The sequence below is a fragment of the Artibeus jamaicensis genome, unplaced genomic scaffold (assembly GCF_021234435.1).
Source record: "Artibeus jamaicensis isolate MK-2021 breed Jamaican fruit bat unplaced genomic scaffold, CSHL_Jam_final scaffold_286, whole genome shotgun sequence".
Taxonomy (NCBI): Eukaryota; Metazoa; Chordata; class Mammalia; order Chiroptera; family Phyllostomidae; genus Artibeus; species Artibeus jamaicensis.
The window spans coordinates 873553-898319 of record NW_026522034.1 but is presented as its reverse complement, the minus strand read 5'-3'; the positions used below and the strand labels follow the sequence as shown (position 1 = coordinate 898319).

Genomic DNA, 24767 nt, shown 5'->3' with positions numbered 1-24767 from the left:
TCTTCTTCCCCCCCAAAGCTATTATTTATTTATTTTTAGAGAGAGGAAGGGAGAAAGAGAGGGAGAAAAACATTGATGTCTGAGAGATAGATACATGGATTGGTTGCCTCTTGGACACCCTACACTGGGGACCTGGTCTGCAACCCAGGCGTATGCCCTGACTGGGAATCCAGCCGGCGCTCAGTCCATGGAGCCACACCAGCCAGGCCTCAGCTTTCCTTTTAATGTGACAGTAGTTTATTTGGGATTTTATGAGAGGGAGTAAAACACTTTGGAAAAGTTGCTTCTTAATTTACTTAGTGTAATCCACTTTTGTTTCTGAAGGACCAGTTCCATGACAAGACTCCTTACACAATAATGTTTGGTCCAGATAAATGTGGAGAGGACTATAAATTGCACTTCATCTTCCGCCACAAAAACCCCAAAACAGGCGTATACGAGGAAAAGCATGCAAAGAGACCAGATGCAGATCTGAAGACCTATTTTACTGATAAGAAAACACATCTTTATACATTAAGTAAGAAAAACCATTAATTTGGGGGGTTTTATGCCATACAGATTTATCGTTCACTTACTGTAATGATTAAAGATCTAAGCCTGCAAATTAGAGTCTCTGTTAACCTAATATCTTAGTGGTGAAATGAACTTAATGTCTCAGCACAGAAAGAAGCTTCTCTTTCATAGTTTGAGTTGAGAATTTTGGTTTGGACGATTTTGAGAATAAGCTTTGGTCCCATAAAGAGCTTCTTGGCCGAGGCCCTCATTTCCACCCTTTGTTTTCTTTTTGAAAAATGTTAAGTAATATAAATATGTACATAGTGTTTTTTAAATTATCTTTTAGTTGAAGTTTGCTTGGATGCCCCAACACCTGAACAATTGAATTTAATCATTGGACATTCAAATGGGATTTTTATTTTATTAAAGCTTTTCCTGCCGATTTGAGATTACATATACACACGTCTTTTTAAAAAAATCTTTGCTAGAGGATATGTTTATTGATTTTAGAGAGGAAGGGGAGAGGGAGAAAGAGAGGAAACCATCGATGTGATATGTGAGAGAGAAACATCAGTCAGCTGCTGCCTTCCATATGTGCCCTGACTGAGAATTGAACCTGCAGCCTAGGTATGTGATCTGACCAGGGATCGAACCTGCAACCCTTTTTCTTGGTGTACAGGATGATGCTCTTAACCAAGTGAGCCACCTGGCCAGGGCCACATGCCTTTTTAAAGAATACAGTAACCTGTTTTCTTTATAGCAAAAGTAATACATGTTCAATATAGTAATTCAGAAGATAGAAATAAACATGAAGACATTCAAAATTATCTGAAATAACATTGCGATATATATTTGATTGTGAATAGACACATGTGTAAAATGAGCACAGACGGATGTAATATTTTGTTGAAGGTTAAATATCTTGTTGTGCACTTGCTTTTCAACTTCACGAAAGCGTGGGGATCTTTCTATGGGTGTACATGTCGCTGGCCACACTGCTGACTGAATCCTGTGCCACTGAGAACGGTGGCCCAGCACTGCGTGGTCTTCTGGACGTGCAGCCGCAGTCACCACCAGCCAGACGTGCAGGCGTGGGGCCCAGACTCCAGCACAGTCACACTTGAGATACCTCTATGGGTTTAACTTGTGTGTTTTTTTTTTAATTCTCCATTGGACTCCATGAGTGGACATGGTTTGATAAATAAAAGATTGGTATAGTTTCAGATTTTGGTAACATAGATGGTAGTAATACCAACTCAAAAAAAAATGAGGAAATGGACCCTTACTGGGGGTGGTTATAATAAATAAGCTGATTTGCCTGCACTGGCGTGTAATCATTTGTGTCAGACTGATATTACAATAGTTTTACTTTTTAGAAATTAAAAAAAAATTTGTAAATGAAGTCTTTTGTTGTTTGAAATTTCATCCATCACCTGTTTTAATTCCTAAAATTCTAAGGAACTAGCTTTAGGATTTATAGATAAACTAGGATTGACTTGCCCAGGGCTCCAAGACTATGTTCTGAATTTATTGCCTGAGTTCTTTTCTTCATGTTTCTGCTTTCTTTCTGTTAGAAATACAGTCTTTTGTGTTGTAAAGAGAGCTTGGGAATGAAAAGGTAATTAACTTCTTAAAGTTTCCTTTACTTTTTTTCAGTCTTGAATCCAGATAACAGTTTTGAAATACTAGTGGACCAGTCTCTAGTGAATAGCGGAAATCTGCTCAACGACATGACTCCTCCTGTAAACCCTTCACGGGAAATCGAGGACCCAGAAGACCGGAAGCCCGAGGACTGGGATGAAAGACCAAAAATACCAGATCCCGATGCTGTCAAACCAGATGACTGGTGAGTCAGTGCAGTCAAACAAACGAATGTTGGTCTGGATGTGGTGCTTTTAATAATTTGTGGTGCAATGCACATGGGAGGGAAAATGTGGGCTCCCACAGCCGAAGTGGGGCCACACAGACCATCTGGATGGCCTCCCACCCTCCACAGGCCAGAGGCCACTTGGATGGGTGAGCTCATCTGTGCTGACACAGTCGGGTGATAGCAACACCTTGGGCCTCTTGGCCTGGCCTTTCACATGCTTCTGTGAATTCACATCAAAAGCTTGAGTCCTGAGAAATTTTTTAAAAGATTTTATTTATTTATTTTTAGAGAGAAGGGAAGGGAGGGAGAAAGGGAGAGAAACATCAGTGTGTGGTTGCCTCTTGCACACCCACTATTGGGAACCTGGCCCACAACCCAGGCGTGTGCCTTGATTGGGAAGCCAACCGGCGTCCCTTTGATTCACAGGCCAGCACTCAATCCACTGAGCTACACTAGCCAGGGCTGAGTCCTGAGATTTTAAATTCTAATTTGAAAAATAAACTTTATCCTATTTAAATAAAACTCAGAGATCTCTGTTCTGTTTCGGGCGGTAGGATACTTAGTTTACCCACAAGGACATGAGCTGCCCACACAGCTCCAGTTGAGCAGGTAAATGAAGTTGCATGCGTGTGGTGTGTGGCCTAACAGCAGGTGTCACTTGGTGACCAGAGCACTGGGTGCGCTTCATCCAGGGGTGGTTTCATGGAGCCTCGCCAGTCTCAGTGAGACTTGACCATGGGGTGGGAGTGGACTGAAGGGTGATGACAGGAAGTGGCCATGCTGGTCCACGCAGCGGGTCACGTGCAGAGGTGGAGTGCCTGCAGCGCTCAGTGAGGGAGAGGAATGAGTGTGCGTGCCTTCCGTGCGGCTGCACACCTGAACGTGGTGAGAGACAAAACTGGCTTGCAGAAATACCAGGAAGTGAGCAAGGAGGAGTAATACAACTGATCTCCCATTCATAAGTGTCCCCTTAGGTTCAGCAGTGAAACTGTAGTTGCTGTTTTTCCTCCCTTAAATTAAGGTGTGGGTTCCCGGACTGGTGTGATGCACTATTGTGAATGCCGAGTTTATTTGTGTATTTGGTGAACATTAGATCTGGACTTGGCCTTGCTCAGCATCATTTTCCCTAACTAGCTGTTTCATTTCATGGATGTGGGGGTGAGTGTTCTGTTCTAAAGGGCTAGCTGAGTGTAATGCAAGTTCAGGTTCTCGCACAAGTCATTTGAAATGAGCATAGTTAAGAAATAAGCACCTGGCCAAGCATGTGTGATGTCTTTGCTTACCAGCTGAAGTGGCACTTCTTTTAGCTACTGAATGAAACTCGGAGGGGTGCTTCTTGATGAACTTTTATTTTTGCAGTAACTGTTTGAGTTCTAATGAACATGCTAAAATTGGCCCTTTTACATGGTGCAGTTGAACAGCCCCTGGAGGTGTTGCGGAAGTGGCTGCCATGTTGTTTGTGTCATGAGGCGGCAGAGAGAAGAGAGGCTTGTCTGTGCTGAGTGAATATCCGGATGATTGATAGTCTGACACTTGGCCAAAAAAACAGTACACTTTAGTGGTGTTGTATACTCCCCAGTGTTGTATGGCCATCCCCACTGTCGAGCTCCAGAGGGTCTTCCTCACCCCCCCAAAAGCCCTTCACATTCAGCAGTTCCTCCCTATTTCTACATTTCCAACTTCTTGTCTCTATGGCTTTGGCCATTCTGGACATGGAATGACTACGTGACCTCTTGCACCTGGCTTCTCTCATGAACTATAATGAACTACATGCCATCACGGTTCCTCCACATCAACATCGTGTTGGTGCTTCGTTTCTTTTTATAGCTGAACACTGTTCCATCGTGTGGTTAATGCCAGTTGTGTGTCTCCATCCCTTAGCTGATTGACATATAGGTTGTTTCACCTTGGCTGTGATTACGACTTATGCTTCTATGAACGTTCTGGTATAGGTTTGTGGGTGGGTACACATTTTTGTTTCTCTTGGATATATACTTAGTGCAATTGCCAGGCCATATGGTAACCCCGTGTTTAACTTTTTGAGGAATTGCCACACTGTTCTCCAAAGCGCTGCACCATTTTGCTTTCCCACTGGCAGTGTGTGAGAGTTTCATTTTCCCCATATTCTCGCGTCAGCACTTGTTTTTGTCATTCTTTTTTTTATTAGCCATCCTGGTGGTTGTGAAGTGGTATCTTACTGAGGTTTTGGTTTGCATTTCCCTGATGGTTAATGATGATGAACATCTTTCCATATACTTATTGGCTGTTTACATATCTGTTCAAATTCTTTACTGATTTTTTAATTGGGTTGTCTTTGTTACTAAGTCATAAGAGGTTTTGTGGGGCTTTTGGGGTTTAAAGATTTTTATTTCTATTTTTTCTGGAGAGAGGGAAAGGGAGAGAAAGGGCAAAGAAACATAAATTAATTGCCTCTCTCATGCCTCCAGCTGTGGGACCCGACCCGTAGCCCAGGCATGTGCTCTGCCCAGGAATCAAACCAGCGAGACCTTTTGGTTCAGTCTGGAGCTCAACCCCCTGGGCGCCCCAGGCAGCAACAGTTCTTTCTGTGTTCTGGATACTAGGCCCTTATCAGATACATGACTTGCAAATAATTTCTAGGAAGATTTTTAAGTGTTGAGATTAAGAACTGAATGTTTTTAGATTGCCATTTCAGATCCACAAAGTGGGTCTGCATTGTGATTCTCTGACCATTGTTGGTCATCACTGCCTTTTCCTTTTGCATTTAAGGGATGAAGATGCCCCTGCTAAGATTGCTGATGAAGAAGCCACAAAGCCTGAAGGCTGGTTAGATGATGAGCCCGAGTATGTAGCTGATCCAGATGCAGAAAAGCCGGAGGATTGGTAAGAGCTCTAGTTAACTTGTTAAATTGCTTGCTTTTTTATTGAAGTAAAAGTTTATACTTAAAAGACAGCCAGGTCCCCAATCTTAGAGCGTAGGGCTCAACAAATTTAATTATTTTTGTGTGTCCTTCTTTTTAATGGACCTATCGTGCGAAACTGGTTACTAGAAATGCAGAAAGAACACAGTGCTCTGTAGTATGACCTTGTGAAAGCATTCCTACAGAATGTCAGGGGAGCCCTGCAATGGCAGTTCCTAGTCCTTTGTCACAGAACCTATTTGTAATTTGTTTTTCCACAGGGATGAAGATATGGATGGAGAATGGGAGGCTCCTCAGATTGCAAACCCTAAGTGTGAGTCAGCCCCTGGCTGTGGTGTCTGGCAGCGACCTATGATTGACAATCCTAATTATAAGGGCAAATGGAAGCCACCCATGATTGACAACCCTAACTACCAGGTGTGTGCCTCCTGATGCAGCTCATTGTTCAGGGAGAGGCGGGATCTATAGAGGCTGCCAGGCTGATCGTTGTGTTCAGGTTATTGAATGACGAAGTAAACGTCATAAACCGAGAGAGCTTGTATGTTCAGTGTGGAAAAGAAAAGCCTAAAAACTGGGAAGAAGAATTTTCATAGCTGCCTTGTGACTTTTGTTTAAAAACGAAAGACAACTGGAAAACTTGAGTTTGGGTGTTCGGCTCACATGTGGCAGGGGGCTGTAGCCACAGGACACAGACCAAGCATCTGCAAGGCCAGGTGGAGGCAGGACTGGGGTGGGAGGTGGCTCCCCAACCACAAGTCAGCTCATTGCTCAGTGTCAGTGTCCTCAACTGGGAGAAGACTGGGGGGCTCAGAAGAGAGAGTGAGAGTACAGGTAGTGATGTTGGTAAAGCCCCGTGTCTATGATGGACCTGTTGTAATCAGTCAGATCCTGTCCTTCTGTTTTTGTCCTAGTCGAATTATTTGTGACTGTTAATTCTATTGTGTCACACTTGGGGTCTGTGTCTTTACATACACTCTGGCTGTATGTATACTTTTCTGTTTTTCTTTTTTTAAGATTTTATCTATTTTGAGATAGGGGAAGGGAGGGAGAAACAGAGGGTTATCTCTTGCACACCCCCTTCTGGGGACCTGGTCTGCAACCCAGGCACGTGCCCTGACTGGTAATGAACCGGAGACCCTTTGGTTCACTGGCCAACACTCAATCCACCGAGCCACCCACCAGCCAGGACTACTTTTCTGTTTTTTAATGTATTTTTGATTGTGCAAACAGTAAGATCAGTTAAAAATTATCCTTTAAAAAACTGTACTTTAGCTGTTGGGTTGATGGATGGCCTTTTAGGTGAATTGCCGTTTTTTTGTTTTTTGAATCCTTGATGCAGTAATCATTCTTGTGCAGTGTATGTAGAACCTGTTTCTGTAGGCAGTTACTTAGAAGTGACATTGCTGGTTGGAGATCGTTTACACTTTATTTTTATTTTATTTTTAAAAAGGGGGAGAGAAGCATCAGTGTGTGAGAGATGTTGCCTCTTGCACACTCCCAGCTGGGGACCTGGTCCCAATGCAGGCATGTGCCCTGACCAAGACTCAAACCAGTGATCTTTCGGTTAATAGGCCAGCACTTAGTCTACTGAGCCACATCAGCCAGGGCAAAAATCATTTCCATTTTAAATCACCACTAAAGAGCCCTGGCAAGCGTGGCTCAGTGGATTGAGTGCTAGCCTGCAAACCAAAGGGTTACAGTCTTAATTCCCAGTCAGGGCACATGCCTGGATTTTGGGTCAAATCCCCCCGAGGGGGCATGTGAGAGGCAACCACACATTCATGTTTCTCTCCCTCTCTTTCTCCCTTCCCCTCTCTTTGAAAATAAATAAAATCTTATTTTAAAATATTGTATTAATTTATTTTTAGAGAGAGGGGAAAGGAAGAAGAGAGAGGGAAATATTGAAGTGTGGTCACCTCTCATGGGCCCCCACCTGGGGACATGCCCCGCAACCCAGGCATGTGTCCTGACGGGGAATCACACTGGTGACCCTTTTGTCCACAGGCCAGCACCCAATCCACTGAGCCACACCATCTGGGGCAAAATAAATAAAATCTTAAAAAAAATAAGTCACTACTAAAGAAGTTGGTACCATATAGGCTCCACTCCTGCTAACAAACCAGTTGGTAAGAGTGGAGGCCTTTAGAATGTGCCAGGCACAGTGAGATGTTGTTGGTTTGAATCAAGATCATGGATGCATGGGTATTAGAAATTGAAAGTAATTGGAGGTCAGACATCATCGAAGCAGTGTGTAAAAATCAATAGCATTTATTGTTTGCTTCCTGTTATTCAGTTAAGTTTCACAAAGTCAGCATGAAATTCATCTGTCATGCAGAATTCATTTTAATTCTTATTTAGGTTCAGCATAAATTTATGTTGATCTTTATCTGAAATGATTAAAAAAATTTTTTTTTTTTTAGGGAATCTGGAAACCCCAGAAAATACCAAATCCAGATTTCTTTGAAGATTTGGAACCTTTCAAAATGACTCCTTTTAGTGCTATTGGTTTGGAACTGTGGTCCATGACCTCGGACATTTTTTTCGACAACTTCATCATTTGCAGCGATCGAAGAATAGTCGATGACTGGGCCACTGATGGATGGGGTCTGAAGAAAGCCGCCGATGGGGCAGCTGAGGTCTGTGCTGGCTTGTTTCTTGTGCACTTGGATTTGCAATGACAGGTCACCCGTTGCTGCTTTTGCGAAAACCTGTTGTCTCTGGATTGCCTTTTCCCTTATCTGGGAACATTGGCTTAAAAAATGGTATTATTTATGCCTGGAAAGACAATAGTGGGGTTTTGGGGTTGATTGCATTAGTCGAATGCAGTGACTTTAGGATCTGTGTAATGTGTAGGGTTTTTTAAAATTGTTATTGTGTTGAAAATATTTAACAAAATTTGCCATTGGGGGTGTATTTGAATTCAGTCTTGAAAGTTGAATCTTGGTTCACCCAATAGGCACAATTTTCAAACAGTTGGCTATATGGCCAAGCTGTGCATTGGAGAGCCAGAGACAGAGCAAGAAATTTTTCATTCACTGATTCCCAAAATTAAGTCTTTTGCCGTTTATTAATAAACCGGCTTTCACACCTGTGAAAGGGGAATCGCCTTGTTGATATGGAGAACAGGAAAATTGGAGATTTTCTCCTATTTCCTTTATTTTTCCTCTGTGTGAACATTTTGGCTTGAACCCTTTGGAAAAACTAGATCCTGAGTAGCACCACGTGGTCATTGAATAGTGGAACAGTGCTGCCTGTATTTGCTGTCTGCGCCAGAACGGGGAGTCAGTTGTGTCTTGTTTTTCAGCCAGGCGTGGTGGGGCAGATGCTGGAGGCGGCCGAGGAGCGCCCGTGGCTCTGGGTGGTCTACGTTTTGACTGTAGCGCTGCCTGTGTTTCTCGTAATCCTCTTCTGCTGTTCTGGAAAGGTATGAGGATTGGTTTGTTGTTTTGAGTCACTTTTGGAACTCTAAGGATGTTAAAAAACAGTATCTATTACCTGAGGTTTTCTTTGTAGCAGCTTAGCAGTGACTGGGCCACATTTGGTGTTGACCTCTGAACCCTCACTCAGTCCTCTCAGTGGCTGTGTATTTGGCCCACACAGAAGTAGCGTTTGCAGCCCCTTTGATTCTGGCAGCATATAAGCCACTGTCCTCAATGTTTGGCAGCAGCTTTCTGGGGCAGGGAGGGAAAGAACAACAGAAAACAGATATAAATCTGGCCATCTAGCCTAAACCAGCTTTTCCTCTTGGCACACATGTTTTTGTGCATACACTTTATAATTCGGTTTTTGATTTCTCGTTGCCGTTCCTCCCTAGCACCCCTACCCCACCCCACTGCTATTGCACATGGAGCCGCACAACTTTATTTGAGGGACGCTGTCCCACATGCAAGTTTTCCCTGTTCAGCCTTTGTTACATGCAATCACAAAGAGAAGAAATTCTCTTCAGGCTCTCTGCTCACGCTGCGTAAGGGTCATGATGTTCTGTGACATGACCCCCAGAGCGCCCTTCCAGCCCGCCCCCGCCCCCCACTGTCTGTCACTGTGCCCAGGCACCGTGACACAGCTCTGCCTGATGCCTTTGTTGGTGCTGCTCCTTCTGTCTTGAACCCTGCACATTCACCCCCAGGGCAGGAGTGCATCTTGCCCACTTCCGAGTATCTGCCCCAGTGTCTGGCTGGCACAGAACTCGGCCTCAGGCATTCAGTGTGTGGTGGCACACTGTGTGACGTGGGGACAAATGGCTGCACTGTGGGGGGATATTTCAGAAGCAGTCGAGTCCTGTGGAGTACAAGAAGACTGATGCTCCTCAGCCTGATGTGAAGGAGGAAGAAGAAGAGAAGGAAGAAGAGAGAGACAAGGGAGATGAGGAGGAAGAGGGTGAAGAGAAACTTGGTAAGAAGTAGATTCCAAAATGTCTGCTTTTGGCCAAGATCGTTAGATGTTCAAACCCTTATAAGCAAGTTACTATAAAGAGATTGTTTTAGACTCTCGAGGTGTGGTCTGATGCTAATTATCTAATACGCAATACAAGTGTGAGGTTTGCTGAGTTTTCATTTGACTTCTGTCTCAGAAGAGAAGCAGAAAAGTGACGCTGAAGAAGACGGCGACGCTGTCGGGCAGGAGGACGAGGAGAGGAGGTCCAAAGCAGAGGTAACAGAACGGGGGTGCGCTTTGCGTTTGAAGCACTTAGATTGAAAAGTACTTTAAGCAGAGGGAATATTTTCATAGGGTAGTTTTCAATGGCTGTGGCTATAAAAATTCTGCTAAAGCCAATTTTTAAAAAGATTTTATTTATTTTTAGAGGGAAAGGGAAGGAGAGAGGGGAGAAATATTAATGTATGGTTGTCTCTCATGAGTCCCCTGCTGGGAACTGGCCTGCAACTCAGGCATGTGCCCTGACTGGAAATTGAACCTCGATCCTTTGGTTCACAGGCCCGTGCTCAATCCACTGAGCTACACCAGCCAGGGCTAAAGCCAATTTTATAAAAGTGAAATTCTTAGAAATACAGGTCAGCATGTTAAAACTTCAAATTACACCAGAATCTCAAAAGTATTTTTCTGTGAATGAACTAACTTGGTTTTGGGAATAAGCAGAAGATTATAGGGGAAAACTAATGAAATGCTTTCTAAGATGGTGACTGCACATTATTGTTTTATTACAGTTCTCTCTCTTCATCTTCCTCTTCACTTTGCCCTTAAAAAGTATTTCTTACACAAATCACTGTGTTTTAAAATTTTTGTCCCTATTGCTCATGGATTCATTTATTTATTCAATAGATATTTGTTGGGTGTTCGTTATATGACAGGGATTGTCAGTGAGCAAAACAAAGATGTAACCTGCCTTCGGTGAGCTTAATTTCTAGTGGGAAGAAACAGACAATAACCAGCAGACATTATAAGGAAGTAAATGGATGGATGTTAGAAAGCAATAGGCCCTGAAAAATAAAAGTAGACTAGGAAAAGGGTATCAGAAGTGCTGGGGGTGGGGTGGATTGCAGTGTTACAGAAGGGAGGTCTCATTGGAGAAGTGATGAGCTAAGTCTTAGAAGAGATGATGGACTTTTCCATGGAGAAATCCACAGGAAGATCATTCTGGCAGAGAACAGCCAGTTCAGGGGCCTAAAGTGGCAGTCAGAAACGACAGTAGAGCGAACAAATGGAGAAAAGGGAGGGTGGGGGGAGGTGCCGAGTGAGGTGGGGTTGCCTAGGCTGTTGTATGGGCTTGGCTTTTTCTCCTAGTGACATGGGCAGCTATTGCAGGCTTTGGGGCAAAGTAGTGACCTGTTCTGATTACTTCAGCTGCTGCGTTTTGTACAGACCAAGGAGAATCCAGGAGACTGTTTAGGAGGCTGCTGTGATACCTTGGCGAGCTAAGGTGGTCCTGAGGAGGGTGATGGGAAGGAAGGATGTGTTTTTGCACTGGGTTTGCTGGTGGATTGGCTGGAAAGTATGAGGGAAAGAGAAAAGCCCACACCTTTCCTACCAAGGGCCTCTTTCCAAGCTCTTCTCTATTTTACTGTTTCTTTCTGTAATATTCTACCTAGTGTTCATTTCCAGCTCCAACTCCTTTGCCCTCCTGTTGATAAAGGCCAGTGCTGCTTATATTTTCAATGGGTATATTCTTTCTCAACTCAGATGTAGAGTTCTTTGAGGTAGGGACCAGTCTCACATACTTTCTATATTCCCCAGGCTTCCTCACATAGTTAGAAGGCCCCGAGTAGAACAGGAAGAGAACTAGGCTTGTCATCCTGAGTGTTGTTGAGACTGAGGCTGGATTGTCTTCAGTCTCCATGAAACGTAGCTCTTTTGGCCTCAAAGTGAGGCTAATGTCCATAAGCTAGTAGGTTGTTCAGGACTGAGCAAGATGACACGTGAAAGTGTGGTATGTGGTCCTTGTAAAAGAAATGGTCTGTGGGTTAGATTGAGAGAAGTGCATTTTACAGAAAGAAAACAAACAAAACCTACCGTACTTTACCGTGTATAATGCATGCTTTTTTGCCCAAATTTTTGAGGGAAAAAGAAGGATGTGTCTTAAACACAAGTAGTACTAATTCTGTATCTATAAATGCTTTTAATTCTTTTACTTATGCCTATGTGTTAAAAGTGTAATTCTAGAAAGCAATAACAATATCTATATGCAAAATAATACCCTGGAATATAATAATCAGTTTTATATATAAGTAAAAGAATGAATTAAAAATTAAAACAAAAGATTTTTTTCTGGGGCCCTGGCTGGTGTAGCTCAATGGATTGAGCGTGGGCCTGCGAACCAGACAATCGAGGTTCGATTCCCAGTCAGGGCACATACTGGGGTTGCAGGCTGGTTCCCTGCAGGCCAGTTCCCAGCAGGGGATGCACGAAAGGCAACCATACATTGATGTTTCTCTCCCTCTCTCCTTCCCCTCTAAAGGATAAATAAAATAAAAATCTAAAAAAGATTTTTTTCCTGCAAGTTTGGGCCAGAAACGTGGGTGCACATTATACACAGGACCACACCGTACATGGTAAAATGGGGTATCTTAAAACACATAATCCCACCACCTCCAGTGGGGCGGTTTGGGGCCCATTTTCTTCTCATCATTTTTCTTCTCTCATTTTTCCCTCAGATGGGTTATCCTCAGCCTGGCAGACTTTGAAAACTTGGTGAACTTCTACTTTTCTTAATATGCTAATTATAATGAATTTCTTGTTTTTTCAACCAACAGGAAGATGAAATTTTGAACAGATCACCAAGAAACAGAAAGCCTCAAAGAGAGTGAAATTATCTAAGAACTTGATCTGTGATTTCCTCTCCCTCCCCTTCTCCTGCAAGCGGGGTCCTAGGAGAGGACCTGGCACACCTTCCGTGGAAACTCAGAAACCCTCCAGATGTCACCTTCCGCAGTTTCCGTCGAACACTAGCCCGTGTCACGTCAAACACCCAGCAGTAAATAATTGCAGTTGTGACAAAAAGGACCCTGTTTATGTAGAAAGAAAGCATTTAACATAATGGTCATGAAACGTAACATGAAGCAACTAACTTGTATTTTTTTGTTGTTGTTAAAACATCTTTTTTTTTTAAATAGAGTGATAGAATTTTGCCAATCTTTAAAAAATCTTGGCTTAATTTAATATATTAATGTGTCCATGCAGAAATAACACCAACTTTTAGAAATGCTAGAGGGATGAACTGCAGTTTGTACAATGTTTTGCTTTAAGTTGGCATTACAAAACATTCAAGTGTCTCTGTCCCTTAAAAGTGACGATCATGTTTAATGTGCAGTTGTTTGTGGTTATAATCTTGTGTTACTTGCTTCCACTGCTCAAATCCTCCTAAGGAAATTGAGGAGAGGGATTGATGGAAGCCCAAATTTATATAAAGGTTCTGTTTAAATTGTATTAAAAATGCACATGTAAAAAGGAAAAAACTTCTCACTTGATGTTCGTTGACCATAAAGAGTGTGCATTCTTATGCTCTTGGAACAGCTCATTTCCCAGACAGCTTTGTGGTCAGTGGAGGAGGTGGCATCCCAGCCTTGGTAGCCACATACCAGTGGTGTCTGGGCTGCGGCCCTCTCGAGCAGGTGTCTGTAAGGACCGCTACCAGAGGACATGCGAGCTTGAGGGTAGAGGCAGGTGTTTTCATCCCAGTTCCCACCCCCACAATGTTGACACTGTTTCTGCTCCATTTCCCCAGGTCCCTAGCATTTTGCTCTGCTCTGCATTCTCTTCACAGCGCAGCTTGCTGCTCATTGCTGGAAATGATGATAAGCTCTGCATAGTGCTAAGCTTTATTGTGATTGTGTGTGTTTCTTTTTTAAGCAGACCCACACCTTTCCAGGGTCAAAGTACAGGATAGAATACTATCTTTTCATTTTTTTAGTCCATTTCTTTTACTCTGTGTAAAGACAAGAAGTCTAATCCAGAGGTGAGCCAATTCAGAATTGACTGTAATTGAACACAGGCTAAAAGTATTGATGGGAGGGGTGGCATAGAGCATGAGTTACCTGATTTTTGTAGCTGCTAAACCTTTTATTTTTTCATTTGAAGTTCATGTAACAGTTGTGTCTTTAATTACATGATAAAGCAGCCCTGTTAAAAATGAATTTTTTTTAGTATGTGACTTCTAGAATTTTTTTAAACGTGGTATTAGGTTTGTTTTTTCAGATAGAATGCAGATGGGTGCTACCAGAGCCTCTCCCCCAGCACAGTGGCGTGATCTCATTACTACACCACACTGAAGTGTATTCAGAATTAAACATTCTTTCAGCGTTCTGCTTTCTTCAGAGATATTTCCAATGTATTGATGATACTGTTCCTTGCACTGAATATATAAACACTCCAGAGTGTTTATATTGGGTAGATATTGGGGAGGAAGTATATTTGTAAAAGATGAAGGTTGTATCTGTTTATTTTATCTTCATTTTTTTGCTGGTTCACTTAAATTCCTATGAGGGTGAGATGCATTTTTCTTGCTGTTCAATGCTTTATTCTTTTCATCTGTTGTTCTGTGGTCACAGTGACCTTAGCTATGTAGCAGACTTTCCCAAATGTATTGAGTGAGAATAAACAGTTACTTAGCAAGACTTGAAAATATGTCTGCAGGTTTCTCCTTGAAGCAAATGTGTGGGATCATTGCATGCCAGAAATCGGGCCTCCTTCACTCTCCATTGCCTGTCACACCGCACAGTTTTTCTCCACTGAGCTGTGGAATGATGAGTGTAAGTCGGTAGAGTGTCCATTTGCCTTTGCAGGGTTATTTAGCAAAGTTTGTCCAAAACAAAACAAGTCTTTTTTGGTCTATTTTTCACTTTTTGTTCAAGTTGCAACCTCTCGACTATATGTCTGATACATGAGTGAACGACCAGCCGCAGCTCTCACCTCTGTAAAAGGCACTTGCGTGGACTTTGCGTGCTGGCTGTCTTCTGCTGTTGCAGAACGCCTTCTCCGTCAGATGTGCTCCTCGGTTTCTCTCGTCCACCGAATCCTTTCCACTTTTCTCAGATTGTCACGTTACTAAATGGTATTACATTAAAGCCCTGTGTTAAGCATCTGCTTTTGACTGAGCTTCTTCATAGTAACCTTTAATTTGTGCGTTTAACAGTTTCACAGTGGGTTAATCTTCCTTTAATTGGCCACTACATGAGAATTTGCTAATGGGCAGAAACTACTATGAATGGTGGAATAATTATCGTCATCCCTTGAAATCCATAGGAATTACTGGTTCCAGGATCCCCAAAGATACCAAAATCTGATGATGTTCAGATCCCTAATAGAAAATAGTGCATAGTATTGGCATATAATGTACACATATTCTCTAATATACTTTTATCTCTAGATTACTTACACCTAATACAATGTAAATGCTATTTAAATAGTTGTTGAACTGTACTGTTTGGGAAATAATGACGACAAAAAAGCCTGTACATGTTTAGTACAGATGCACCTAGACCATCCTGGGCCTAACTCAGAGATTTTCGGCATTTTTCATCTTATGGCACATATAAACTAATTATTAAATTTCTGCAGCACACCAAAAACTATATGCCAACCTGACCAAAAAAACTAGGTATAATTTTGATTCATTCACATTTGATGACTTATGGTGTTGGCTGTTTGTTTTTTTGACAGTCTAAAGGAAAACAGGCCAGTGCCCCTGACCAGATAGTCACATGTATGTAAAATTTTCTGCAGCACTGCTGGCCTATCTACATAACACATGTCAGCAACGAGGGAACTTTTTTCCAAATATTTTCCATCCTTGGTGATTGGTTGAATTTGACAATAGGGACCCCTCTGATACTGAAGGCCAGCTGTACTTTCACCATGTGGATTTGGTCCAGTCCCGCTGGACTTGGATTTGTTGGGGTTCAGTACTTTTTGTTGTATCAGAGGGATAACAGTTCGTAAAGGGAGGGGTAATTTGTAGATAAGTTTATTTAAGATTTATGGGAATCATTGAACTTTAAATGGTTTTCAACAAATTTTCAGAATCAGACTTCATGTTTACATGTTCATATTTCAGGGAGGTTTTTGAAAGTTAAGCCAAAACTTTTCCAATATGCTATTTAAGACTTTTTTGGTTTGCTTCCTGAAGAGAAATAGACAAAATGTAGTGTTTCTATTTCTGTTCTTTTTTCTATCAGAAGATAAATGTTTAATTGCGTAAAATTTATATGTTGAAAGACTCCTAAAAAGCAGGCCCATATGGCATTTGCGAGCTCTAAGCACTTTTGCCTTGGTAGGCCACTTGTAAATTTTTACTGTATTTGTATAAAAAATAGTATTTGAATAAGGCCTCTTTTTAATTTTCAAATGAAACATTGTGGGTCCTAGTAAAAAGTTGCTGGAACATCTATTTGAGCTGCATTGATGGTGCCTAGCAACGTACAGCCTCCTGGCACCTCCTAATTTTTTAGCAATGAAGGTAGTAGGTCTCTTGGCCCAATATAGACTAACCAGTTTCATTGGTAACTCATCCCTCCTGTATTTGACTACTATTTATAGCAGTAGAGGGTAATTGCCTTAGGTTGGATTGAGTGGCCCCGTTTTGCCTAATAAGATCACCTTTTATACCCTGGCTGGTGTGGCACAGTGGATTGAGCGCAGGCTGCAAACCAAAGGGTCACTGGTTAAGATTCGGGGCATATGCCTGGGTTGCGGCCGGGTTCCCAGTGGGGGGCGTACTAGAGGCGACCACACATTGATGTTTCTTTTCCCCTCTCCAAAAGTACATAAAATCTTTAGGGGGAGGAAAAAAGACCACCTTTTAAAGGTGAGGCTTGCAGGCCAAACTCCCCAAAGGAAGCATCTTCCTTTGCCGTTCCCGTCCCCACTAACAGCTAGACTCTTACCCAGATCCTCCGCGTCACGTGTGCAGGGGCTTTTATTTTTTTTCTAAGTAGTAACTGAACTTTTGAAACTTGTTCCAGTTTTTTTTTTTTTTTTATAAAAGTGGAAGTTAACAGCCTCAATGATTCAGAATGGTGCGGGAACGAATCTCTTTCTAGTTCACTCGTGAACTTCTGACCAATGGAGAAGCTGGAAGTAAGGAAAGAGGTCGAAGACAAACAGCTGACTGAAAGAGCGTGGCCACTTTTGAGTTTATCTGAGCCAACTTCAAAAATGCTGCCGGAGAGGAAAATGGTGACGCGCAGAGGGCCCGGGGAACGCCTGGGTCTGGCCGGCCGCACCGCGCCCACTGCCCAGCGTTCCACCGCGGACCCGGAAGGGCCTGCCCGCGGGGGGCGGTGATCGGGGGAGGGATCCCGTGCGTCACACGTGGCGGCGTGCCCAGGCCTAGAGGCCCGCCCCTTACTTCAGAGTTCCTTTTAAACTCCGCACGGGAGCCCCGCTGCGCCTCCGGCGCGCTTGCCCCCGCCCCTCGGGCGGCCCTCTGTTTCTATTCTGATTGGTCGCAGCCCCTGCTCGTCAGCGGTGACGCCGAGGTCGCCTGCCGGGGTCCCGCCCTCTTCCGAGAGCCCTGAAAACAATTTTAAGATGGCGGCGACGGCGGCGCGGAAAACAATGGGCCCGGGGCGGCGGGGCCAGGCCGAGGTCTGAGGTGGGCAGCGAGCGCCGGCCGGGGTCGGGCCGAGCGGGGCCGCAGGAAGGCCCGTCGCCGCGCGCAAGCCCGCTCCGCAGCTCGCGGGGCCATGGCGCGGCCGTGAGGCGGCCGGCCCCCGGCGGGGAGCGCAGCCCGCAGTTCCAGCCGGCCTGAGAGACTCGCCCCGGGCCCGGCCCGTGCCGCCCGCGGCCCATGGTGCTGCCCACCTGCCCCATGGCGGAGTTCGCGCTGCCGCGGCACAGTGCGGTCATGGAGCGCCTCCGTCGGCGCATCGAGCTGTGCCGGCGCCACCACAGTACCTGCGAGGCCCGCTACGAGGCCGTGTCGCCCGAGCGCCTGGAGCTCGAGCGCCAGCACACCTTCGCCCTGCACCAACGCTGTATCCAGGCCAAGGCCAAGCGCGCCGGCAAGCACCGGCAGCCACCCGCCCCGGCCGCCGCCCCGCCGCCAGCCCCGGCCCCGCGCCTCGACGCTGCCGACGGTCCGGAGCACGGCCGCCCCGTCGCGGTGAGTAGGGCACGGAGCGCGGGGCCGCGGCCCGTGCCGCTGCGAGACCGCCGGGTGCCTGCTGCTCCCGGGCCTGGCTCCGGGCGGGCGAGCCTGGCAGGGGCCGAGCGGTTGTCACCTGCGGCAAACGGCACAGTGGCATTAGTTTAGGAAAACATGACTGGGAAGACCTTATGTTACGGCTCCGGTTGGGAATGCTAGCGAACAGGAGCTGAAAGGTTTTCCTCCCAGACTTGATTCTGAAATTTTGAGAACTTCTCTTAAACTCACTGGTCTTAGAAAGCCCGTGACAGTTCCCTCCCTTACTCCGCAGATGTTTATTGGGTGCTCGCTGTTTGCCGGTTCGTGGCTCGCGTATGGAGGTCAGTCAGCCTTCATTGGGTGAAATCAAACTGTTCTGAATGGAGACATCCAAAGTCTTCGGAAACCTTTGAATTGCATAGGCAACCCTGAAATGTGTGAATTTGCGATTGCAGCAATATTGTAGACAATTCCTGTGTTCATTTATGAGGCTATTTAAAATTTCTGATGATACAGAGAGTTCGTTGGTAAATGATTATGTCCTATGTGTTGTCAGTAGCTGTTTGGGGGATTTGTTGGATGGAGGCTTTCTTTCCTGAAACTGATTTATAAAGGGGAGAGAACAAAGGGTTTGTTGGTGGAGACGGTGGTGATTTAAAGTTTAAAACAACTGTTACCAATCTAATTTGTTCCATGCATTTTTCAGTTCCTGTCTTCACCTGGGCTGTGGCAGTACCCATCCCTAACTGGCCTTTAGGCATTCGGTCCCTGTTTCTGTCTCTAAATGCTGTGTCCCCCATAGGTTCTGTAATCTAATGGAATTATTTTCCATATTCTCTCCCACATCATTCAGGGCTGCTGGACGTTTCATTGATTATTACTTACTGATGAGTCAGGTCTTCTTGTCCTCACTTTTCTCATCTGGAAACTGCAGATATGTTTAGCTTCTTATCCTCTCGGATTCTTACAAAGTTCAAAAGAAATGATTGTGGAAGTGAAAATACTTTCACGAGAGGAAAGGATCCTTCTCCAACCTGGGAGAACCCCGCCATCCTTCAGATCTAGCTCATCTTCCTCTCCTCGAAGCTAGTTTCTGACTACACTGGCCCACAGCAGTCAGAACCCACTTTGTCAGAACATTTAGGAAACTCATCTGTGCTGTTTATTTTTAGCACATGGTCGCATACTGCTTTGGCCACGTCTTTCCAACTGGACCGGAAACCCTGGGAGGCAGGTCAGGGTTGGACTCGACATTCATTACACGACTTAGGCTCCAGCACAGGTTTGTTGAGTGTTGGATCTTAAACTTGTTAATATTTAGTAATTATCCTCCTCTGTGCTAACCTCAAAAAGCAAAATGGCTTAATTTCATGATGCCTTTACTCACAACTGTTGTTTTAAGCAAAGACTTGAAGGGGAGTGGGGCTCATTCCAATTTAAGTAATTAATGAAAGCTCCTAAAAATCTTAGTTTACATGCAGATAGTTGCCTTAAACACTCCCTAGAAAGTATATTAGTGATGATTCAGTTTGTTTAAAGAGAGAGAGAGTGTAGATGCTGCATGGTATTTTTAGTCCCGAATTACTGGATTGAACAGAAATTTGGCATATTGTTAGAAGTTAAATTGATTCTCAGTGTGTTAGAACTTGAATCTGGCTTGTCAGCTGTTTCTTTGGGTGTCAGAGCCTGATCAGATGTGCTGTGCTGGGTTGGTGTCTCACCACATTCACCCCTTGAGCCACGGATTTCATGGGTTTAAACTTTAAAGTGGAAGGGTCCTTCTCTCCCTACTAGAAAGAGGGCTCCTTTCATGTCAGTGTGCAAGTGGGTCTGGCTGAGCTCTAGGTCTTGGAAGGGGGTGGGCAGAATGACAGTGATGGGAGGGTCAGTGTCGCTGAGACAGCAGAGGTGGTTTCTGTTTTAGTGGCTCCTTCCCAGGGCTAGAGTCCTGACCTGGGCAGGATTTGGGCTTGGAGAGGGGCGAAGGTTCCTCTAATGGTTATTTTTGATAGTTGAAAAGTGTATTTACTCTAATTAATATTCCTTGCATAAGGAATTTTACTCTTACTTTTTTTCCAGTTATACTGAAGCACTTGTAGGCAGGTGCTTCGTAGCTCCAGTTACCATCCACAGACCGTTTGTACAGCTGCAGAGGAATCAAATTTACCAACAGAGTTCACTTCTAGGTGTTCTTCTCCTCTGCTGTCCCCCCACAGCAAGGCCTTTCCCACGTGGTCTGCTCGCTCTGCTAAAGAGGGTTCGAAACAGGGCTTCTCCTCCACCCCAGTGCCAGGTGTGGGTCCCACTGGGTGCACCCTCACACAGCAGGGCAGCGAGGGCGGACTTCTTCTTCTGAGGAATGCTAGATTATAGTTACCTGCCCACTTTATAAGAACATTTGTTTTGTAGTGAGAATAGTCTTTTACAATAGCTTGCACATTTTCATTTAGTAAAACACTTTTAACGGTTTATGCATTGTCCCTTCATCCACCATTGTTATTCTTTTGCTGCCTATTCCTTCAGTAGTTGAAATAATCTGTGTAGAAATTTGACAGTTGCATGTCACATTCTTGATTTCCTGGAAGCTGCCTTTCCTTCTTAACTTAGGTGTGCAAACTTTTTATTTGTACATAATTTAAAACAGCAAACCTTCACAAATAATTACAAAGAACATCTACATGTCCTTCATTTACATTCTACCCAGTGTTACCAGTGTGCCCCATTTGCTTGTGTCCTAGCCTTCTCTCTTCTTCGTACTTCTCACCCTTTTACTCCCTCTTCTTCCCCATCTCCCCCTACCTTCGTTCTCCCTCACTCCTCTCTCCCCCTCCCTTCCCCTCTAACTTCCTCTCTCCCCTCCTCCTTTCACTTCCCCCTCCCCCTGCCCTCTCTCCTCTTCCCCTTCCCTCCCTCCTCTTCCCCTTCCCTCCCTCTCCCCCTTTCTCTTCTTCTCCCCTTCCCTCTTACCACCTCCCTCTCTCTCTCCATCTCTCCCCTCCCTCAACTCCCCTCCCCCTCTCTAAAACTTTTATTCTCTGAACTACCTGAGAGGACGTTGCACACCTCATAGCTCTCTACCCACAAACACGCCACACCCCAGTGGGTACCTGTACCTTCTAAGAATTAGGAAAGATGTGCAGATTTTTAATAATGATTTTGTAGACTAAAATTATATAAGAATTATACAAATAAATTAATTCCAGGAAGTAGATATTTCTGAACATAAAACAGACATGGTACTGTAGTCATGTAGGATAGTTTCAGAGGAAAGATGACTGATGTGGCTTTAGGAACTCACCTTTTCCCATAACATCTGGGGCCTCCTCCCCACACCCTCTTTCCTTCTCTACTCCCCTTTCCACTACATCCTTCCCTTCAGCTCAAAAGCACAAGCAACTATTCTTTCTCTTTCTCACCCTCAAAATAGTGTTCCATCTTCTTCCTTCCCTTTGCCCTTTCCACTGAACTTCCCCCCCTTGCTCATGAGCCCATTGTGATTTGCCTTCTACCTCTTCTACTTTTCTGAAGTCCCCTCTTTAAAGGACACCAAAGATGGGAGTTGCCAAATTTAGTGGCTTCTTAGTCATCATTCTTCTTGACTTCCTCCTTCTTAAGACTCTTCTGTTAGCTTCCACCCTCTTCTGATTTTCCTTCCAGCTTTCTGTTTTTTCCCAGTCTCCTTCCTGCTTTCTGTTATAAATCATGCGACAAATATTTAAGTGCCTACTGTGGGCCAGAGCATATTTTAGGCACTAGAAATACAGCAGTGAACAGGATAAATTAAAACTCTATTCACACAGGGAAGGAAGTAATTTTAAAACTTAATTTTTTATTGTAATAAATGCTAGGAAAAATGAGAAGAGTGATACTGAGTGATTTACAGTGCCAGTTTAGATAAGATGCTTTGTCTTAATTCGGGCCTGAATAATAGGAGGCTGTCAGCAGAGTCTGAGAACATTCCATTTGGACCACCAGCTCAGTCTCTGAGGCATGAAGAACCGTAAGGAAGTCAGTATGGCCAGTAGGCAGCTGGTGTGAAAGATGGGGATGAGAGGATCAAGTCAAGTGCAGTGGTGAGCAAAACGGCAGGATGTAAGCAGGAACATGACATGGTATGATTTAATTTTGAAAGATTTTTCTGCTGCTTGATGGGGTTGGTGGCAGATGGGCTCAGAACAGCTCCTTAGGGCAGAGGTACCATGCTTGTTGGAACTAGCCAGACTCGAGGGGGAAGAGAGGGCCAGAGCTGAGGGGCATTCCCAATTAATGTTCCGCAGCAACTACATACTCCTTCATACACACTTCTTTCACTCAGGCTTCTTTTCCTGGGTAATGTCATTGACTCCCTTCATGGCCTCAGCTGTCATTGGTAATAAGAAGATTCTCCAGAGCCGTCTTCCAAGGTTCAGGTCCACACTTCCAGCTATCTCCTGGACGTTCCCACTTTGATTTCCCACAAGTCCAAAATAGGCTCTCCCTTTTTCCTACCAACCTTATCTTCCTTTGGAGTGTTTTCCCTAATCCAGTCATCCAAGGTAGAGACCTGGGAATTACCTAGTCCAGGGGTGTCAAACTCACTGTCACCGGGGCCCACATCACCTTGAGGTTGCCTTCAAAGGGCTGAAATAATTTTAAGACTATAAATGTAACTACTTCTGGGCTCCATAGCTCAGTGGTTAGAGCACTGGTCTTGTAAATGTAACTACTTCTTAACTGTTAAGGAGTTGAAATTACATTCAGTCCTTTGAAGGCAACCATGAGGCTGATGTGGCCCCCCGTAACAGTGAGTTTGACACCCCTGGCCTAGTCCTTCCCTGAACTTCCAGCTTTTAGTTGGTCACATGTTCAACCACCATGGAGCTCCTGTGGGTGGGGGTGGTCCAGGAGTCAGGGTGGTGCAGGGACTGGGTCAGCAGCCTAGTGGGAAGTAGGTAGAAACTGGGTCATTGCAGAGCCACATCGAGGGCTGCAAAAGCCTGTGGGAGTATTGGGTGGGAGATGCCTCTTTGGGTGAAGTTTGGCTTTTAGCCCTGGCTGGTGTGGCTGTGTGGAATGAGTCCTGGCCTGCTAACAGAAAGGTCGCTGGTTGATTCCCAGTCAGGGCACATGCCTGGGTTGTGAGCCACATCCCCCAGTAGGGCGTGCTCGAGAGGCAACCACACGTTGATGTTTCCTTCCTTCTCTTCCTCCCTTCCTCTCTCTAAAAATAAATAAATAAAATCTTTAAAAAAAGATTTGGCTTTTAAAATGGGTCTTAATATTTTGCCAGATGCTTTTCCCAAAGGGTGTTCCAGGGAACTCTAATTTTAGGGGATATATTAAGAGTTCTAGGGTTGAACAACTTTAGCAGGCACTGGAATAAACAAACTTGAAGTTTCTTTTATTTAGGACATTTCCAAGCCTTTAATATGCTAATGTGCATGGAGACCTGAGCTCTTAACATGGGGCATATAATAGGACTCTGATCCCTTTGGGAAACAAAGCAAAAGCACAAAATTGTGACAGTGAGTAGTTCTTTGAATTTGGGGCTTCAAGTGCCAGAGGTTAGATGATAAAGCTGGAAATGTGGAAGTCAAATCATGAAAAGCCATATATTTGCCTTTGGGTGTTTGAACTAAAGAATCTTGAAGCATTGTGAACCCCCTCACACATTTTTATGTTGACATCCAAAGCTTATCATCCTAAGGTTTTAAGCTTATTAAAAATTATAGTGTATTTATTGTATTGCTCAATTATATGCCAAACCACCATAACTGAATTTATTAAGTGAAATATATGAAATAAGAAATTTATGTAACACAGAGCCTTATAAAATGCTACACATATTTAATATGAATCGACTATTTAAAAAAAAAATAAAACAAGGAAAATGCTGTTTGTAGTTACAAGGAATGTAACTTTCAATGAGTTATAAATATTAACATTTTAAAATAAAAGTTACATCACTTTTTAAAATCTAGCCAGTGAAATCTGAATACCATAATGATATGCTTTCATCAGTCATTTAAAGAATGTTTTTCTTTAAGAGAATTCTGAAATTGTTCCTTTTTCTCCTGGGAGTTGCATTTCTTTTGCACATGCCCCACATAGTTTTATTTTAACATATTGAATTCTAGCATATTTTTCTAAACAAAAAAGTTATAAAAAGTGAAATTAAAAACTTCAAATTACTTTGAACATAAAGCTGTATGCAGAGTTCAAAAAAAATTTTTTTAGAGAGAAAAACATCTCTGTGAGAGGAAAACATCAATCAGTTGCCTCCCACAAGCATTTATAGTTTTGTGTGTTGTGAATGTTTCTTATTTCCATAAGTTGAGTTATAAGTAGTATACAACAAAACAAATGCATTATAAATTTTTATAAATAATTATTAAGCAGCTCTGGCTGGTGTAGCTCAGTGGATTGAGTGTCGGCCTGTGAACCAAAGTGTTGCTGGTTTGATTTCTGGTCAGGGCACATACCTGTGTTGCAGGCCAGGTCTCCAGTAAGGGGGTGCATGAGAGGCAACCACACATTGATGTTTCACTTACCCTCATTCTCCCTCTCTTCCCCTCTCCCTAAAAATAAATAAAATCTTTAAATATATAATTATTAAGCAAAAAAGGTACAAGTTAATTAGAAGTGCCTTCCACCCTGGCTGGTGTGGCTCAGTTGGTTGGGACATGGTCTTGTGAACCAAAAGGTCACAAGCTGGATTCCCATCAGGGCACATGCCTAGGTTGTGAGTTGGTTCCCGGCATACCGAGAGGCAACTGATCGAGGCAGCTGATCAGTGTTTCTCTCTCACACTGATGTTTCACTCCTTCTGTCTTTCCCTCCCTTCCCTCTCTTTAAAATCAATGAGCATGTCTTCAAATGAGGATAAAAAGACAAAAACAAAGAAAGAACTTCCTTCCTTAATGAGATGAATGAAGCTTCCCTTCCTCAT

At 43.9% G+C, this 24767-nt stretch overlaps 2 protein-coding genes and 1 non-coding gene across 5 annotated transcripts in view; all 3 read left to right on the top strand.

Annotated features, from left to right (window-relative positions):
- Nucleotides 1-14797, top strand: part of CANX (calnexin) — a 28783-nt gene extending 13986 nt beyond the window's left edge. For both annotated transcript variants that reach the window (XM_037136363.2, XM_037136362.2), the window contains 9 exons: nucleotides 325-517; nucleotides 2152-2341; nucleotides 5114-5227; nucleotides 5526-5682; nucleotides 7686-7901; nucleotides 8570-8689; nucleotides 9531-9657; nucleotides 9836-9915; nucleotides 12471-14797. In XM_037136363.2, coding sequence (XP_036992258.1) covers nucleotides 325-517; nucleotides 2152-2341; nucleotides 5114-5227; nucleotides 5526-5682; nucleotides 7686-7901; nucleotides 8570-8689; nucleotides 9531-9657; nucleotides 9836-9915; nucleotides 12471-12524 — 1251 coding nt within the window. In that variant the 3' untranslated portion in view covers nucleotides 12525-14797. The remainder of the gene's footprint in view (nucleotides 1-324; nucleotides 518-2151; nucleotides 2342-5113; nucleotides 5228-5525; nucleotides 5683-7685; nucleotides 7902-8569; nucleotides 8690-9530; nucleotides 9658-9835; nucleotides 9916-12470) is intronic.
- Nucleotides 3783-3899, top strand: LOC119042628 (small nucleolar RNA SNORA17). Its single transcript, XR_005081262.2, has one exon. It is a non-coding gene; the product is annotated as a small nucleolar RNA SNORA17 (small nucleolar RNA).
- A 2408-nt stretch (nucleotides 14798-17205) lies between the features above and the next one.
- The window catches only part of MAML1 (mastermind like transcriptional coactivator 1), a 44010-nt gene continuing 36448 nt past the window's right edge, over nucleotides 17206-24767 (top strand). The window contains exon 1 of one of the 2 annotated variants that reach the window (XM_053656773.1): nucleotides 17206-17818. In XM_053656773.1, coding sequence (XP_053512748.1) covers nucleotides 17504-17818 — 315 coding nt within the window. In that variant the 5' untranslated portion in view covers nucleotides 17206-17503. The remainder of the gene's footprint in view (nucleotides 17819-24767) is intronic. The other variant, XM_037136364.2, reaches the window with a different exon arrangement.